Source organism: Sciurus carolinensis, unplaced genomic scaffold (assembly GCF_902686445.1).
Source record: "Sciurus carolinensis unplaced genomic scaffold, mSciCar1.2, whole genome shotgun sequence".
NCBI classification, from domain to species: Eukaryota; Metazoa; Chordata; class Mammalia; order Rodentia; family Sciuridae; genus Sciurus; species Sciurus carolinensis.
Genome location: NW_025920153.1, coordinates 1,431,855 through 1,448,374, shown reverse-complemented (window position 1 = coordinate 1,448,374; position 16,520 = coordinate 1,431,855). Strand labels below are relative to the sequence as shown.

The following is a 16,520-nucleotide window of genomic DNA, read 5'->3' as shown; positions in this document are numbered from 1 at the left end:
ATCCTAGAAATTCTCTCACCTGTCTGGTGTTAGTAGGAGTAGAAATCTTTAAGACAGTCTCTTTTTGTGCATCAGAGAGCCAGCACTGCCCCTCCTTTAAGATGTATCCAAGATATGTTACCTGTGGCTTGCACAGCTGGACCTTCTTAGCGGAGGTGCAGTATCCCAAATCTTTCAGGAGTTTTAGGAGTTGTTCTGTCCCTTCCTGACAGGCATCTTGACTTGCTGCTGTGATTAAAAGGTCATCAACATACTGCAACAGGCTTATTTCTGGGTTACTGGTATGGTACTCACCCAGGTCTTCATAGAGGGCTCCATCAAAGATGGTGGATGGAAAGCCTCTGGAGAAATAGTTGTAGATCTGCCTTTGTCTCCAACAGGCTGGTTAAATTTAACGATGGTTTTGTTCATGTGGGGGGGTGGAGGTAAGCAGAATAAGGTTTCATAACATTCCTTCCTTCCTACTAAGAATATGTCACCCCTATAATAAATGTTGGTACACAATTACAATTGGGACCACTGCCCTCCTGTACCCCTTAACTCAGTAATTCAGATATTAACCAGATGGACCTAGTAGAGATAGTCACATGAGATTGCTTGTCTCTTGTTTTAACCACGAGAATATTAAGAATAGTTTTAGGTCACATAGAGTTTAGATATTAAGAAAGTAAATATTGTATTAGTTCACCGAGGTAGTTAGATATTATTAAAATAATTGTGAATAGGTAAGGATAATCTGTAAGGTTACTGTTTTCTCATAATTTCTGTTCCTTGTTAAAAACAATTTCTGCCTATGTGAAGCCTTGCAGGAGCCTTGTTCAGGTCAATTGTCCACTGACTCCTATCTCTGGGTCATGCCATTCAAAGGCAAATTAGTCCTGGCTTTTTGGGGCTAGTGGCAGATTGAAGAAAACATCCTTTAGATCTAGTACTGTGTACCACTTGTGATCGGGGGAAAGTGTGCTAAGCAGGGTATATGAATTTGGCACCGTAGGGTGTATGTCCATTACTCTTTTGTTAACTTCCCATAAATCTCATACTGGGCAATAGTCCTGGGTATGCGGCTTTTTGATTGGGAGTAGGGGAGCATTCCAGGCTGAATGTGTGGGCCTGAGGACTACCAAACTCAGCAACCTCTGGATAAGGGGTGTGATCCTCTCTTTTGCTTCAAGGGGCATGGGATACTGATGAACCTTAACTGGTTTTGACCCTGATTTGAGTTCCACAAATACTGGGGGACAGCTTTTAGCCAGACACATGCCCCTGTTTTGGCCCATGCTGAGGGAAATTTTGGAGCCAATTTTCCAATTGGGTGTCTAGTTCCAGACCTGTTTGGTGCATCCTATACTCTTCAGTAAGACTGCTAGTTACAAGTACGTGGAGGGGTTCCCCTTTGCCATCAAGCAGTTGGGCCCCCCCTCTGAGAAGAGAATTTGGGCTTTTATTTTTGTTAGCAAATCTCATCCCAACAAGGGGTGGGCAGTCTGGGATCACAAGAAATGAATGGGCTACTCATCCTGTTCCTAGGTCCACAGTCCTTTGGGTAGTCCATAAATAAGGCTTCACTCCTGTGGCTCCTTGAACCCAGGTTGTTTTGCTCATTATAGGTCCATTAGCCCGGAGCAGAACCGAGTTTTGAGCTCAGTGTCAATCATAAAGTCAATTGGTTTCCCCTCCACTTTTAAGGTTACCCTGGACTTGGGGAGAAGGACTGAGCCCCATCCCCCCAGTCACTGTCCACATCTCGGGTACTGAACACTTTGGTTCCACTACGTCCTGCCTTCTGGGGACACTCTTTAGCCCCAATGACCTTCCTCTTTACAGTAAGCACATTGGGGGCTTTATTACCTTTAACTTGCTTGTCATCTTCTTCTTTGGCCACCAGGTGTCGCAGCTGCTGCTGGCGTTCACCTGGCTCTGCGGTTGCAGCTAGCAGGATGCTGGCGAGGTGTTGATTCCTCTGCCACTCCTTTTTGATTTATTTTTCCTCTACACTGTCCCTTCCATTAAACACTTTTTCTGCCACTACAACTAGATTCCTTATATTCTTTTCTCCCAACGTTCCAATTTCTGCAGCTTCTTTTTAATGTGTGGAACTGACTGATTAATGAAAGCTAAGGTTACTGCCACTACACTGTCCGGTGAATCTGGATCAAAATGAGTTTATCTCCTAAAAGCTTCCTGCAATCTTTTTAGAAAGGTAGCTGGGCTTTCTTCAGGTCTACACTCTATATGATACACCTTACTCAAATTTGTGGGCCGACATGCAGCCACCTTGAGACCCAGCAACGGAGTCCGGCAATACACCAGGAAGCTCTCCTTATCTTCCACCATATTATAATCCCAGTTGGGGTGGGTCAAGGGGGAATCTGCATTGATGAGAGTCTGATTGGTACTTGGCTCTCCAGTAAGCCCTGGGACTAGCTTCCGGGCCTCCATTTGGATGCGGTCCCTTTCTTCTGTGGTAAAGAGAACCTGTAAGAGTTGCTGACAATCATCCCAGGTGAACTGGTGAGTGAAAAGGACAGTTTCAAAAAGGTTAATCAACTGTTTGGGGTCTTCAGAAAATGGCACATTTTGAGCCTTCCAATTATAAAGATCACTAGTGGCAAATGGCCAATAGTGGTATGGTTGGTTACCATTTTGGTTGGGTGGTCCTACTGCCCAGAGAGGGAGGATTGTTGACCCTGTCTTGGGAGTTTCTCCCCTATGACTGTGGGTCCTGAGGGCTGGCCCCCATCTGGTATTTTTTGGTGGAACTGTGGGAGAGGGTTTTAGGGGGGCAAAGGAGGCTGCTGGTGGCAATAAGTGTCTAGGAAGCATAAGGGGGAAGGTCAAAGATGTTTTCCTCTGGAGTGCCTCCTTGGAAAACTTCAGGCTTAGGAACAGAAGGGGTTATGGCAGAGGAGTCTGTCTTGGTGACTGCCAGGACCCTAACCTGTTGAGGTAAGAAAGGTTTAAGCCAGGGAGGAGGGTTTTCAATGAGGTTCCACCAAACCACAATGTAAGGCACTTGGTTTGGGTGACCTGTGCGAGGCTTGACAATGATGTCTTCAGTGTCCTTGACGATGATCAGGTCGAAGGTGCCTTCTGGAGGCCACCCAACATTAAGAGTTGGCCATTCTGTCCTGCAAAAGATAATGAGTTTAGACTTTTTAACCACAAAAGAAAGGATATGTGCTCTGGTTTCCACATCCTTATAATGAGATATTATTAAGTTCAATGGAGAAGAGGCTGACTGTCCCATAGTGTCCATCACGGTCACACACACAGATACTAATAAGTGTCTAGATGACACTTAGAAAACAGGCAGCAAATTTGCCTCTCTTAGATGTGAAAATGAACAAAATCCAAAATGACAGCTTGGGGCGGCCACACAGGAGCAACCAGCAGTATGACAGAAAAGACCAAAGTTGAGGCTCATCATCCTCAATTAAACAGATGTGAGGCCCTCCATCCTTACTCAAACAAATGTGAGGCTCTCCATCCTCACCTTTGGGGACTGGAATGTCTTCCAGTCTCCTGTGAAGATGGTTGTCCAGCACGTACACTCTAACCATTTACTGTCACACAGATTACAGATCACGAATGGGTGCCCAGGAAATGAAAATAAAGGAATACACTTAAAACATTTACCAACTGCTTGAGAATCCTCTGGGCTAGGGTCCGTGGGGTCAAGGGGTGTCAGGGTCTTAAGCCCCCTTGCTCTTCTCCACCAGTGACAAGGGAAGGGGACACTCCCCAACAAGTTCAGACCGGGATAGGTAGGGCCGACTGACCGCCTGCTCCCAGCCCTCCTGACGGAGGACAATCAGACGCATCAGGGAGACCAGTCACAGAAGGAACTCATTTATTGAGGAAATCACACAGCCTTTATGTAGGGAGGGAGCTAGGCGGGAACCAATCAGTTTAAAGGTCAGCAGGGCATGGGGTGTTTACGCAGGCAAGAGTCCCATAGGACTATATGGCATGTACGAGCTGATCACGTTCGCAGAACTGTTGCTAACCAATCCCTGACGGTGGTCCGATTTATTGTCATTAACTATTGAAACCGCCTTTGAGGCCTTGATCTTGCTCACTCGCCAGGGAGTAAGGAGTCAGCCTGAGTTAGTTAACGTGTCATTAGTCCCAACAGAGGGGGATTCCAGATGAGTCCCCAGATGAAATGCCCAAGTTGATGAGTTCCCCAAAGTCCACTAGGGAGCCAGAGTCCAATGCAAGTGCAAAAGTCCATTTATTAGCAGACTAGAGTTTGGACCATCATCCAATGCACTGACTCAGCAGGCAGAGGAGGAGTGGCCCTGACATTACAAGGGTTTCTTTTTTATTGGAAAAATCCACAAGCAGGGAGTTGGGGACCATAGGCGGGGGGGTTATTCTTTAGCATTTCCGGATTAGGTAAGGGTATGTGGGGTGTACCTGTTCTTGTTGGGGATAGGTCAGGGGGTGGGAATGATCTCAGAAAAGGAACTTTTGAGCTTGTAGGTATTTTACTCCTGCACTATGATTGGTCTGGGAGTAGGCTGTTTTGTTCTTTTGGGGGTTGGGGGCCTGACTGAGATGGAGGCTCTTCCCTAAGATGGAGTCAGATTGGTTCAATTGAGTCCCTTCCCTGATGTAATACCCTTTTGAGCATTTGTGAGCCACATATGGCACCATCACCACTAAATCTCACCCACAATGGTAACCAGTGAGTGTGGATGCCATTTTCAGTCCCTCTGATAAGGTCGGCAGAACTTTCTGGGTAGTATTTGTAATGGTCTACCATTCCCTGCATGCTCCTGGCCAATGTGATAAGTCACCAGAAAAACATAACCCACTTGATTCTATTCAGGAGCTGAGACTAGTTTCCTTCCCTTCCTGACATGCTGAGAACAGGTGGATATTCGTGGCACCTTGGGGCCAGGAGCATCAGTGGGGGATAGAGAGCATCAGTATCTGGACACATCTGCAGCATGTTGGTCAGAAAATCAGTGAGAAAAAATAAGATTCCCTCATAAGTTGAGAGGAAGAGCCTCATATGAGGCCTGAAGTTGAATGACCTTGCAAGAAGGAGAGGTGGACCAAGTCCATTGTGGCACCTGGAATGATGGGCTCAATGGAGGTGAGATGAGATGAGAAGCACTGGTCCACACCCTGGGGTGAACCCAATTCCTGACCACAGCTGTGCCTGATCTCTGGCCCCACTGCCACACACACATGGCTCCCTGTACTTGTCACTCCTTCCCTCTGCTCCACCCTGCACCATGCTCAGCTTCCACAGCCCTGTGGCAGTGTTCCTGCATCTGCTGTGTGGCCTCACCTGTCTCACAGCCCAGCAGGAGGCCTTTGCTGCACTGCCTGCCCAACATGCTCTGCTGTCCCTGGTCCCCAGCACTGCATCAGCTCCATCCACATGCTCCCCCCCACATTCCACAATGCTGGCAATTTGATGCTACAGATGTGTTGGGGGCCCAAAGGGCTGGGAAAAGAACAGCCCCCAAGGGGCAGAAGATAGGCAATTCCAAAGGTCTGTACCAACATATGGAGCTTTGCTCTGAGCTATGTGCCATGGCTGTTCTTATCTCCTGACTATCCTCCTGCTGCCTTGTGATGCTACTGCCAGTTGCCATGGCTTTGGATTGAAAGAAACTTTGTGGGTGTCAGCTGCTCCTGCCCTTCTGGGATACTGTCCTTTTCCCTCCAGCTCCATTGTAAATTGTTCCATCCATGGGCAGCCCTGCATGTCCTAACTAACATCTGGGTTAAAAATTTCATGCTGATGTGGTCTGCAGGTCCTTGTTTGAAAGCCAGAGGAAAATTTTATCCTATTTGTACTGAAGGCTGAGAAAAGAGGGCCGATGCAGAGAGAAATTGGGTGTATAGCCTGGCCCAGAGTCTAGAACCATGTTGGAAATATCTGATGTGTGGGTCCTGTTCACCAAAGAAGGTAAAAAAACAAACAAAAAACAAACAAACAAACAAACAAAAACACTCAGACTAATCAGCTAAGTCAGCAGGGTAAGAACTTTACTTTTGCATACAGAAGGGTACATGGCAATCAAAACTGAAAGTAAGCATACTGAGAAGGTCATCTGCTGGTCTCTTTTTCCCTGATGCAAGTAGTACTTGTCTGCTGCCCACTGGTCAAAGTGACCACACATTTTTGGTCATGAAAGCATACTGAAGAAGGGAAGGTTGAAAAGTACAGATGTAGAAAGGCATCTATTGTAGGAAAAGGGAAGTCAGGAAGTGAGGGGTTAACATGGAGATTTTTCTGGCTTGACAGAAAAGACTGAGACTTGTTCTTTCTCAATATTCAGGCCAGGAGGATGGTGGTTGAGGGTGCAGTTTGGTAAACACCTGTCCTTATTATGGTAGAGGTTTGGTTTTGCTAATAGAAATCACAGCTGTCTTGAGAGGCCAAGGAAGAACTGTTTCACAGGGGTCCTGGGTGACAAAGGAAGCACCTGAGTCAGCCCTCACCTCACATTCAAGGGCTCAAGACCCTGGAGTTGATGCTGAGTGGGCAGAAGGTGGGTGGAAGGCAAAGGAGCAGGTCAGAGTATTAACTCTGGGACTGGGTCATGGCTTGCTGCCCTTGGTAGAGTCTGGGTACTATCCCATGGCTGCCCACTCCTGCATGGTGCACTTCAAGGCCTGGGTCTTCTCTCAGTCTACCTCAACATAGTTCTCCTCTTCAGAGGCAACAGATTACCTGGATGTCTGAGGAGAAAGTGGCTGAGTCACTAGCCAGTTAGGGAGGAGAGAAACAAGGCAGTCCCAGCTGAAAGGGACAGGAGGTGGCCTAACTCCCTCAGGAGCCCTCTTCTTCTGAGCATGGGATTCTGCCTGACCTCCAGCACACTGTCCCCATCTTGTAGGTGACAGGCCCTTTGCATAACCTGAGGTCCCTGCTATGGCAACCCAGGCTATTTCCTGGGTGTTTGTATGAACCTTACCCCCATGTATACCCCTATCATCCACCAGGAGGAAGTTCAGGGTGTAGGAACTGTTTGTACTCCCCAGATGTGGAAATGAGCCCAAGCCTGTCTCTCCACCACTCATCCTCAGGGAGGAGACAAGGAGTGTGGGCCACAGGTTTTATGTGGGTCCCCTAGAGAGTCCTCAACTCTGCAAGACACAGCTCCATCCTCCAGTTGAGACTGGCTGGACTCTTCTCTAGGCCCTTGTATCTGAAAACCTGCCCCACAGTGAGTGCTTCTCAGACCAAGATGCAGAAGCCTTGGGCTCCAACTGTTCCTTATTCCATAAACCAGAGCTAGTTGGGCTTCTGCAGTCATGTCAGGCTGTGCAGAGAGAGGCACCCTGTGCCCTGAGGGGTTCACCAGCTAAAGTAGGTTCAAGTTTCCATGGCTGAGTTGAAGGGAGTGAGGTGGAAAGCTGATTTCCTGAAACCATTTCCCCCCAGGCACTTTGTGGAGGGCTCTCTGGGAGCTTAGCTGAAAATCCAGAGTTACACAATCAACACTAACATGGCTCTTCTCAGGGACTGGGCTGCTGGTGCCACAGAGAGGAGGGTTAGGGTTAGGGTTAATGTTAGGCTGCTGTTCCTGGGCTCTGCTATCACAAGAAAAAATGCAGTCAGCGAACACAGTGGTACAAGCACTGCCCATCCACAAGGATCCCAGTGTGACTCTGAAGGAGCATTGTCTACAGTTTAAAACATGGATAGCTTGGTTCAGAGAGGTGTAGTGACCTACCCATGGTGACACATGTATGTAACTGAGGTCTCACATCTGCTTCTTGCCTGCCACCTTAAAGACAGAAAGGCAGCAGGTTGTCTGTGGGCATTGTCTGTAGGGATTTTGTGGCAGTTCTAAATCAGGTCTGTAGACAGTCCTACCTGTGGCTGGAGTGGGTGGTCACACTGGAGCAGCCTGGACTCCTCTAATGACCCCCTAATATTCTCCTCCAGTCCCATGGAATGATACAGGTGGAGCCCATATTCTGTGACCAGGTGCTGGGTAGCTGTGCCCTGTAAGCCAGGATTTCAGGACATGACCTGCCTGTGTTCAACACATACTGTGGACTGCACCCTGTGCCTCCCTGCTTCCAACACCACCCTGTGAAGGCAGTGGTCTGCCACCTGCACCACAGTCAGGAGTCTTTGAGACTTCCCTGGGAAGAATGCCTTCCCCACAGCTAATGATGGGGCCCTGTGCTCAGGATAAAATTTCAGCCAGAGTCTCTCCCAAGGGAGGAAGGAAGCCTGGGTAAAGGCAAGATAAGAGAACCACTGGGAGCAGAGAGTGGGCCCTAGGGAGCTCACAGCAAGGATGAGTATTCCCTCACTGTGTCCTGGGTGCAGGCTGGTGGTGCTCTGTGTGGTGGGCCACAGGTTCAGAGAGGAGCTGGAGACCTCAGTGCAGCTGCTGTGAAAGGATGAGGAATCTTAGGTGCATGCTCTGACCTCCAGCTGGCCTCAGCTTTATGCCATCCCCAGAGTAAGATCTAATCCAGGATGGAACTGTCCCCCTTCACCGACCATGGTACCCAGCCTCAGGAGGCCTATGAGCCAACAGCAGCAGTGGTTCCTGTCCAACCCTGCTGACCCCCAGATCAGAAAGAGTCCAGTCATCTCTCTCTTACCCCAACCCTCCAAACATGGATGCTCACATGGCTCTGGGAAACTGGGAGGATAGCTGGCCAATGACGCTGCCACATGGATCCAGGGGGACTGACTTTGCTGGAACAGAAGGAACTCAGTGACAACAAAGAGCAAACACACAAGTGCAGACACACAGCATGATCATGGAGGAAATTCATGGCCTCCTCAGCTTCACATGGGGAAACTGAGGCACAGTCTCACACTGTTCTTCATGTTCCCAAATATGTTTTTCCTATTTTAATTGTAACCATATGTCCTGGATCCAAAATGGGACACATGTTCTGTCCACAGGTTTTTCTTCCCATGCTTAAGATATTATGAAGTAAATCAGGAGGCTGCCTCTGAAGTGGAGCTTATCACTGGTAACACTCCCCACTACTCTTGGGCAGTCTGGTAGCACACTGTGGAGGGATGTGGCTACACAGGCCCTGCAGCTTGAGTTTCACACACTGGGATTTAGTCTATGTTAGTCAGACCCAATGCTCTTTCTATCACTGTTCCTCACCTGGAGCCCTGACATGGGTCTTGGTGAACAGAACCAAGCCGTGCAGACCTGGGCCTCAGAACCCTTCCTCTTGGCCCACACAGGGGCCAGATATGACAGCAGTAAACAACTGCAGTGTCCCAGTTTCTGCCCTGGGGCTCTCCTTCCAACATCTAGGGGCAGGCAGTTCCCCATTTTCCAAATAAGAAAGAAGACATACCCAATATCTTTACTCAGAGCCCAGGATCTATCTGATACCTAATAAAGCAAACGGAGCCTGGATATTGTCCACAGAAAGGACAGGTAAAGAGAGAACTTACCTTAGTGACCAGGCTTGAGGCTATAGTCCACAGCAGGAGGCTGGATCTCACTTCCTCTGACAAGGTCTTTGTGTAAAGAAAGGGCTGCAGGTGAGCAGGTAGGAGGGACAAAGTGAGGGCTCCCTGGGTTCCTGGGATTATGGATATTCTGGGCATTCCCACCTGCTCTCTCCATAGCCAGGAGGATGGAGGGAAGTGTACTCATGGGCCTGTATTTATCATCAGGACCAGCCTCATTCAGATGGCCAGCATCTGTTTCTTCTGGCTAAAAAGAGGACAATGAAGGAAAGAGCCATCTATGATAAGATGAAATAAGAAGTGTGTATATATCTGTATTCAAGTCAAGTTAGGCACCACTGTGTGGGCCAGACTGTGACTATGGAGCCTGAAGAGACCAGGCAGGAAGGCAATGGAAGAGAGGTGTGTGGGCCTCTTCCAGATTTCCAGGAATCCACTATCTCAGGGCTAAGTCTAGTGTAAAATGCTCATGGTGACTGGGTCACCCTCACCCATTGTTGTAATGGGTAGGGACAGTCCTGACTGCAGACTGCATGGGTTGGATGTGCCTCCAGCCTCACTGCCAGGTCAGTATTTCAGACCTGATTGGGAGAAGTACCATGTGGGCAGTTCTAAACCTGGAATGTGGGCCTGGATCCATGATGCATGTCCAGAAGCTTTCAGTTCAGGTCAGAATTTACAGTGGAGGCAAATACCTCAGCTGCCTGCTCATCCCTGGCTCCACAACCAGGCACACAGCTGAGAGTTTTCTAAGCTGCATTTCACAGTCCTCAGTTTACCAGTCAGACTGCTGACACATAGCCTGGGCACTTGTGCTGACTCCCCATCTGCTAGCACCTGACTCAGCCCATGCTGCAACATTCTTCTTGGTGAGACTCTGTGGGTGAGGCTGCTGCAGCAAACACCACCACCCAGGCTTCCCAGATCTGCCAATCAGGTGAGTCATGGAGCTTGGGCACCATTCCACCTCAGCACATTCATTTCTTCCAGACTAGGGATCCTGCATTGACCTGGGGTCCTGAATTGAGGTAAGATACAAGGAAAGATCCTTCTAGGGAGTTGCCATCACTGAAGATTCGCTGATAGCTCATGTGTTGGTGCCCTAAACCAGTCCAAAGGGTCTACAGAGGCAGTCAAAATTCACTCACCTAGTGAAATCTGGCTCCCAGGCTCCTGGACTCAGCAGATGTTCCTGCATTCAGTGTGTCCCTTGGGGGGGTACTTGCAGGCTTCGGGGAAGAAAGCTGTGACTAAGGATGTCAGTCCCACATGACATAAGCTGGTACTGCATGGACATTTCCCATGACCTCCACAATCACTCTGGGTCATATGAGTCCTCCAGAAAACATGCTCTTGTTCTCCAGCACAGGGTTTAATTCTGACAAATACTTCCCAGCTCAAAGAGAGCTTGGAATTCCCTCCTAGGCACAGGGATTTTCCCATATGGTGTCTACAGAGTCCCCTTGACTTCAGTCTTTTCTCATTTACTTCCCTTTCACCCTACCTTCCTGGTCACCCAGCTTGACCAGCACAGTGGGCAATGCCAACTTGATGCCTGAGCAGCCCCCACAAGCCACAATGAAAGTGTGGACACTGGTTTATATATGTGGGTTTTATATTTCCAATTGGAAGTGAGTTCTGGAAGACAGGAGCATGTTCTCAAGAAACTGCTTCAGTTCAAGGCCAGGGAAGATGAACATAGTGCTCCAAACCAGATGCCAGGACCCTGCAGCTGAGTCATCTCTGCCTCAGAGGATGCTGTTTATGTCTCCTAATCTTGGACATAACATGAAAGGGAGATGCAGCTCTGTCCTGCCCAACTTCCTAAGCAGCAGAATGGATGAAAGAAGGTTGTGAAGATTCTGGGGTGTAGTGCCAATGGGAAGGATTGAAACTTTTCCTGCATCAACCAGATGAGGGACCCACAGAACTGGAATACACTCAGGGAAAAACAGTGACAGTGGAATGAAGGACCTTAAATGGCATCAGGCTTCAACAGTAGAGATGCCAATGTGCCTTAGAAAATAGCCTAAATTTCATGTTTTTTCTTTTCCAGTACTCTGTTCATACCTCTAGGTTTGGCTGCAATTTGGACTGAGGAAGATTTTCTTTTAAGTATTTGGTTTGATTTGTAAGTGAACAAAATGCTATGGTTTAGGCAAAAATGAAGCCTCTGACACATTGTACTGTGGTTAACCAGGAGGGTCCATCTCACTCAGTGAGCAAGGACTTCTCCAAGAAACAGCTGGGGTGGCAGAAGAGCCCTGCATCCCAAAGGTCAGTGACAAAGGTGGCTTAACATCTGGCTTGGGTGGGCCTGGGTGATGAGGGCAAGCAAACTGTAAGGACTCTGTTCTATCTCCCTCTCCCATGGCCTGAGTTGGGCTTGACCCTGATCTTGGTGATGGTGGCTGCTCTCCACTGCTTGGTAGTCTCTGTGGCAGGGCATCATGGCAGGAAAAGAGACTGATCTATCCTTCTTCCTGACCACAGGGTCCTGGGAAGTGCAGCTCTGTTGAGGTGTTTCTGCCTGGCTTGGCTTGTGGGGATGGCACAGGGTGGTCATGGCTTTGTTCCCTGGAGCTGCTGCTGCCCCAGTGCTGTGGCTTTCTGTCAGGGGTGGGCTCTGAGGGCCCCAGAACTGCACCCTGGCCTGGTTTCTAAGATGGCGCCTGGCAACTTGCCAGAATAAGCCGTACTCATAAACAAGTTTCAGGAAGTAACTCTGATTGGGTGATTCTTCTAACTGCCTAGTGACTGACTCTTGATAGGCTAATATCTCAGACTGACTCTGATTGGTTTATGCTTGCTAACTGCCTAGTGACTGACCCTTGATAGGCTAATATCTCAGACTGATTCTGATTGGCTTATGCTTGCTATATAACCCAGACACTTCCTCGAATAAAGTTCATTGTTCGTTGTTCATTGTTCTTTGGTCTTTGGTCTTTGGTCTTTGGTCTTTGGTCTTTTTTGTCTTTTGTCTTTTGTCTTTTGTCTTTGGTCTTTGGTCTTTTTGTTCCTGTAGAAAAAGAAGTGTACGCGTTGTCATTGTCCCTGTGGGTGGTGGGCGATGATAGCTTTCACCAATCATGTATGTCTCAGGGATCTGGAAGGCTGAGAGTGGTGTTTTTATGTGGGGTATGAAGATGTATGGATCCTCACTTTCTGTCTTCGAGCATGTGGGGCTGCCTGTGGTGTGGCTCCTAGAGGTCATGTGCTGGGGGAAGCTGTAGCTGTGACCTCTGAACACTGGGCTGTGCCAGTGTGGCCAGGACAGGATACTGAGGTCTTGTGCTCAACCCAGGATCTTGTGGACATGGGGCCACCACTCTTTGCAACCTTCAGTGTGTCCATCTTGCTCCTCAAAAGGAGCAAGACACTTGAGTCCTGAAAGAAGTTGTCACTCCTGAAATAGGAAGAAGAGAAGGGCAGGGCTGAGCCCAGGAAGGAAGCTGAGGTTGTGGAAGCCCCATGCACTGCTGGGGTGGAAGAAGCTAGCTGAGTCTTGGCATCTTTGAAGTCTACCTGGGACCTGAATTTTCTAGATGTGACTTTCACTAAACCTAGGATACAACTCAAAACCTGATTAAATACCTGATGAACGTAACCTAGGGTTGGGGCTTACCTAGCATGTGACAGGCAGTGGGTTTAATCATCAGCACCACATAAAATAAATGAATAAAATAAAGGTTTTGTATTCATCTATGACTCACAAATACTAAAAAATAAAAAAAACAAGCGAGACATTTCTCCTGAACTGGACTCAAGTGCATCTGTAAGGTGTATACTCACTCAATATTTGCCTCAGTCCCCACCACCTCGTGTGGTTTTCTCAGTTGGGTCAGTCTTTCCTGCACACCAGCATGTATCTGCATGCCTCTTACACTACCTGCTTTCTCAGCAGTGTCCATCTTCTTTGCTCCCTGGCTTTCTTGCCCAAACCTGCTCACTGCCTGCTTTCACTGTTGGTCATTCTTCCCTGCACCTTAGCAGGATCCTCCCTGCTCCTCACACTGCCTGCATGCTCTATGTGAGTCAGACTTCCCTGCACACCTGCAGGTTGCCCTATACCCTAAAACAGGTTGCCCTATACCACAACATGACTGCTTGCTCAGTGGGGTCAGTCTTTCATGCACCCCAGTAGGTGCATACTAGACCCTCACACTGTCTGCTTGCTCTCATTCCAAGACCCCAGGAAGAAACTCATTGGAAAGTGAATCTGAAGAAGTTGACAGCATCCTGTGGGGTCAGACAGCAGCCAGCAAGACCTGCCACCACTCTAATCTGTTCACAGGAGCCAGTTCATATACTAGGGTTCTGTAAGCTAGGAGGAGACATGTGAACCAAGCCACAGATCCATTTTTTACCATGTGTTACAGCCTATCAAGAGGCATTCAGAGAAGAAAATAACTTTATGTAAAATGGAAACATCTATAGCAAGATTCCCATTTTGGAACAGTATTCAGGATAGAAAAGGTGTTAATCATTATTTTTTAAAGTCAATCAAGTGGTAAAGAGGAACCAAGAGGCAGGTCTGCATCAGGTTCCTCTCAAGTGCCCTCTCCTGGACAGTACCACTAAGTCTCTATTGCTAAGGTCCACCTGGCTCCCCATCATGACATCTTATGCTTCACAAGGGATTTTGTTCTGTGTTGGTGTTCTGGGGAATTGGAGGGTGAGGTTTGAAGACCAAGGTCTTATTTTTCATCCTTTATGTTAGGATTCCTTATAGGATTGTATCTGGGAGAAAGAGAGTCAATATTCACAGCAGCAACTCTCAGCTTCTGGAGGCCTCAGGGTCTTGATGCAATTGAGGAGATCTCAGATGCATAACAAGTGGACAGCTGTTACTAGAGTGCCAAGAGGCTCAGGTCCACCCATGGGACATCTTCTCTGTGGAGGCTCCTCAGACCTCAGGAGCTCATATGGAGAAGAAGCCAGCAGCTTGTTAGAAGGAAGACAGGCAGGTATGCAGGCCAGCTCCATCTTCTGTCAACATGATCCTGATGGTTGGGAGCTCCATGTCCATCCCAAGGATTCACTGGCCTCCCTAGGCCTCTGCATTCCAACTGTCCCAGGCACCAGATCAACAGATGTGGGTGGTTTTGATGGTAAATTTATGTTGTATCCTTCACAGATTATTTTTATAAAGAAGTAAAAGACATTCAGCAGAAGGAAGAATAAGAATAAACTTAAACTGATGGCCTCTCAGAATCAACTGGTGTCAGAAGGCTATAGAGTGCCACCTTTACATGCTGAAAGAAAACTGTGGTTTAAAAATTGAAAGCCACTGAAATCTCTCTCAAAATGAAGATCCAAAGGCTGGCATGGTGGCCATACCTGTAACCCCGGGTTTTCAGAAGGATGAGACAGGGGGATTGCAAGCTCATGTTCAGCTTCTGCAACTTAGAGATTCTATGTCAAAATTTAAAAAGAAGGGCTCTTCTATTTGCATACATGATTACATGACCAATGTAATTCTACATCATGTACAACCACAAGAATGAGAAATTCTATTCCACATATATATAATATGCTGAAATTCATTTTATCATGTACAACTAATAAGATCAAATTAAAAATGATAAAAGAAGGGTTAGGGTGTGCCTTGGTGGGAGAGTACCCTTAGGTTCAATCCCCAGCACTGAAAAAATGAACTGAAACAAATATACCTGGGATACATGGGCAATTTGTCACAGGAACCTCACCTGGCAAGAGAAAGTAAGGGAGTTAAGGAGAAAGGGAATTAGAGAAAGCCTCACTACACAATTTTTAAATTTTGCTTTTCTGCACCTTTTAATACATTAAGTTCCAGATTTTCAGACTTGTGAATATTTCAACAAAATTGACACAGGTGCATTACCTTCAGGCTCTAGAGGTAAACCTCATTTATATGTACCTTCCAGATATATGAAAATATACATGGATTTTTCATATGTTCCACCAACTCACCTATTACTTTTATGAAAAGAAAAGGACACTAAGAATGTTGCATTTACTTCAAGGGGACCAGAAATGGCGTGTATGCTTTTCAGTTTTACAGGCATCCTGTATGCAGAATAATGGGTCACACAGGTTGCATGACCTGGGGAAGCCAGGTGTTCTCACTCTAGTGACAGGCACACTTCTGGGGTTTACCTTTCCTTCTGGTCTCCTGCTTCTGCTTGAAGAATGCCCTGGCCATACCTTCAAGAAATATATCCTGGAAATTCTCCTCCACTTTCTCCTGAGAATGTCTTTGTTTTCACATTTATGAAGGGTCCTCACACAGGCAGATTTCAGAGGGTTTCTCCAACTTTGCATTAATTTCATGAGTGTTTTCCTCTCTGATGTGAAGTGTTGTTATACAAGGCTTTAGAGTCAGTATCTGATAACTTCAGAGTGTGTGTTGTGTTCAGGATGGTCTCTGTTCCTTCCATAAGACTCTTGTTCTCTGTATGATGAGAAAATCTGGATTGTCTCCTGGATGCTGTGGCTGGCATGTTGTATGGACTCTGTATTTTCACAATTCTTTGGAGAATGGACAGTTTTGTTTCTGCAAAAAAAAAAAAAAAAAAAGTCCTGATCCTTCTCCCTTGTGTGTGGCAGTTAATCTGTGTCACAGACTTTCCTTTATGGCTTGGTTACTGAAACTGGTGTCTCCTCAGCTCTCAAACAGCAGAATCAGAGAAAACTCAAGTATGTCAAGAACAAGACTCTGCAGACTCATGTGTGAGAGTAAGGGAGGCAGCACCAGGAGACAGACTCCAGGAAAACACAACAGGAGCATCTGTAGGGCAGGCAGGGAACAGCCTCCTGCTGTTCCTATACAAACAGGTAGGTTGTGGTCACCCTGCACTCTTCATGGGCCTCCCCCTGTGACACATGGCTCACCACCCAAAATCTGCCCCTCAGGATGTGTCATTTTACTTATGAAGTAGAGGTGCCTACATTTAGTGTCTCTCCTGCACATGTGCCTGTTCCTCAACACCTGGAATCTGCCCCTGGCATCAGGGAAGTTTCCTCACTGGTTTCTGGAGCAGAATGAACTGCTGCACTGACTCAGAGAGTTTGTTTTCCATGGTCTTGCTTTTTCTGGCTCTGGCTT

At 47.4% G+C, this 16,520-nt stretch overlaps 1 protein-coding gene across 8 annotated transcripts; it reads right to left on the bottom strand.

The window, feature by feature from the left end:
- Positions 1 to 803: 803 nt before the first annotated feature.
- Positions 804 to 10,656, bottom strand: LOC124974542 (uncharacterized). Of its 8 annotated transcripts, XR_007106786.1 has the most exons (6): positions 10,271 to 10,422; positions 9,578 to 9,680; positions 8,620 to 8,689; positions 2,939 to 3,128; positions 1,849 to 2,475; positions 850 to 892 (listed from the first exon to the last, which is right to left on the bottom strand). XR_007106786.1 is itself a non-coding variant. In XM_047537734.1 (5 exons), the coding sequence occupies exons 2-5, from the start codon at positions 9,618 to 9,620 to the stop codon at positions 2,164 to 2,166; spliced, it is 615 nt and encodes a 204-aa protein (XP_047393690.1). In that variant the 5' UTR covers positions 9,621 to 9,680; positions 10,582 to 10,656; the 3' UTR covers positions 804 to 2,163. The 8 variants fall into 8 exon arrangements, 3 of the variants coding, with proteins under 3 accessions (XP_047393690.1, XP_047393688.1, XP_047393691.1); XR_007106788.1 differs by lacking the exon at positions 10,271 to 10,422 and adding exons at positions 9,416 to 9,481; positions 10,582 to 10,656 and having other exon boundaries at positions 804 to 3,128; XR_007106789.1 differs by adding an exon at positions 9,416 to 9,481 and having other exon boundaries at positions 804 to 3,128.
- Positions 10,657 to 16,520: the final 5,864 nt, after the last annotated feature.

Bases quoted from the DNA above. Each gene is read 5' to 3' on its own strand.
- LOC124974542 (XM_047537732.1), bottom strand. From the start codon at position 10,294: ATGTTGCAGCATGGGCTGAGTCAG. The intron at 8,690-9,577 runs GTGGGAATGCCC...CTTCTGTTCCAG, and splicing joins CCTGGCTATGGAGAGAGCAG to CAAAGTCAGTCCCCCTGGAT. The intron at 2,476-2,938 runs GTTAGGGTCCTG...CAACTCTTACAG, and splicing joins AACCTTTCTTACCTCAACAG to GTTCTCTTTACCACAGAAGA.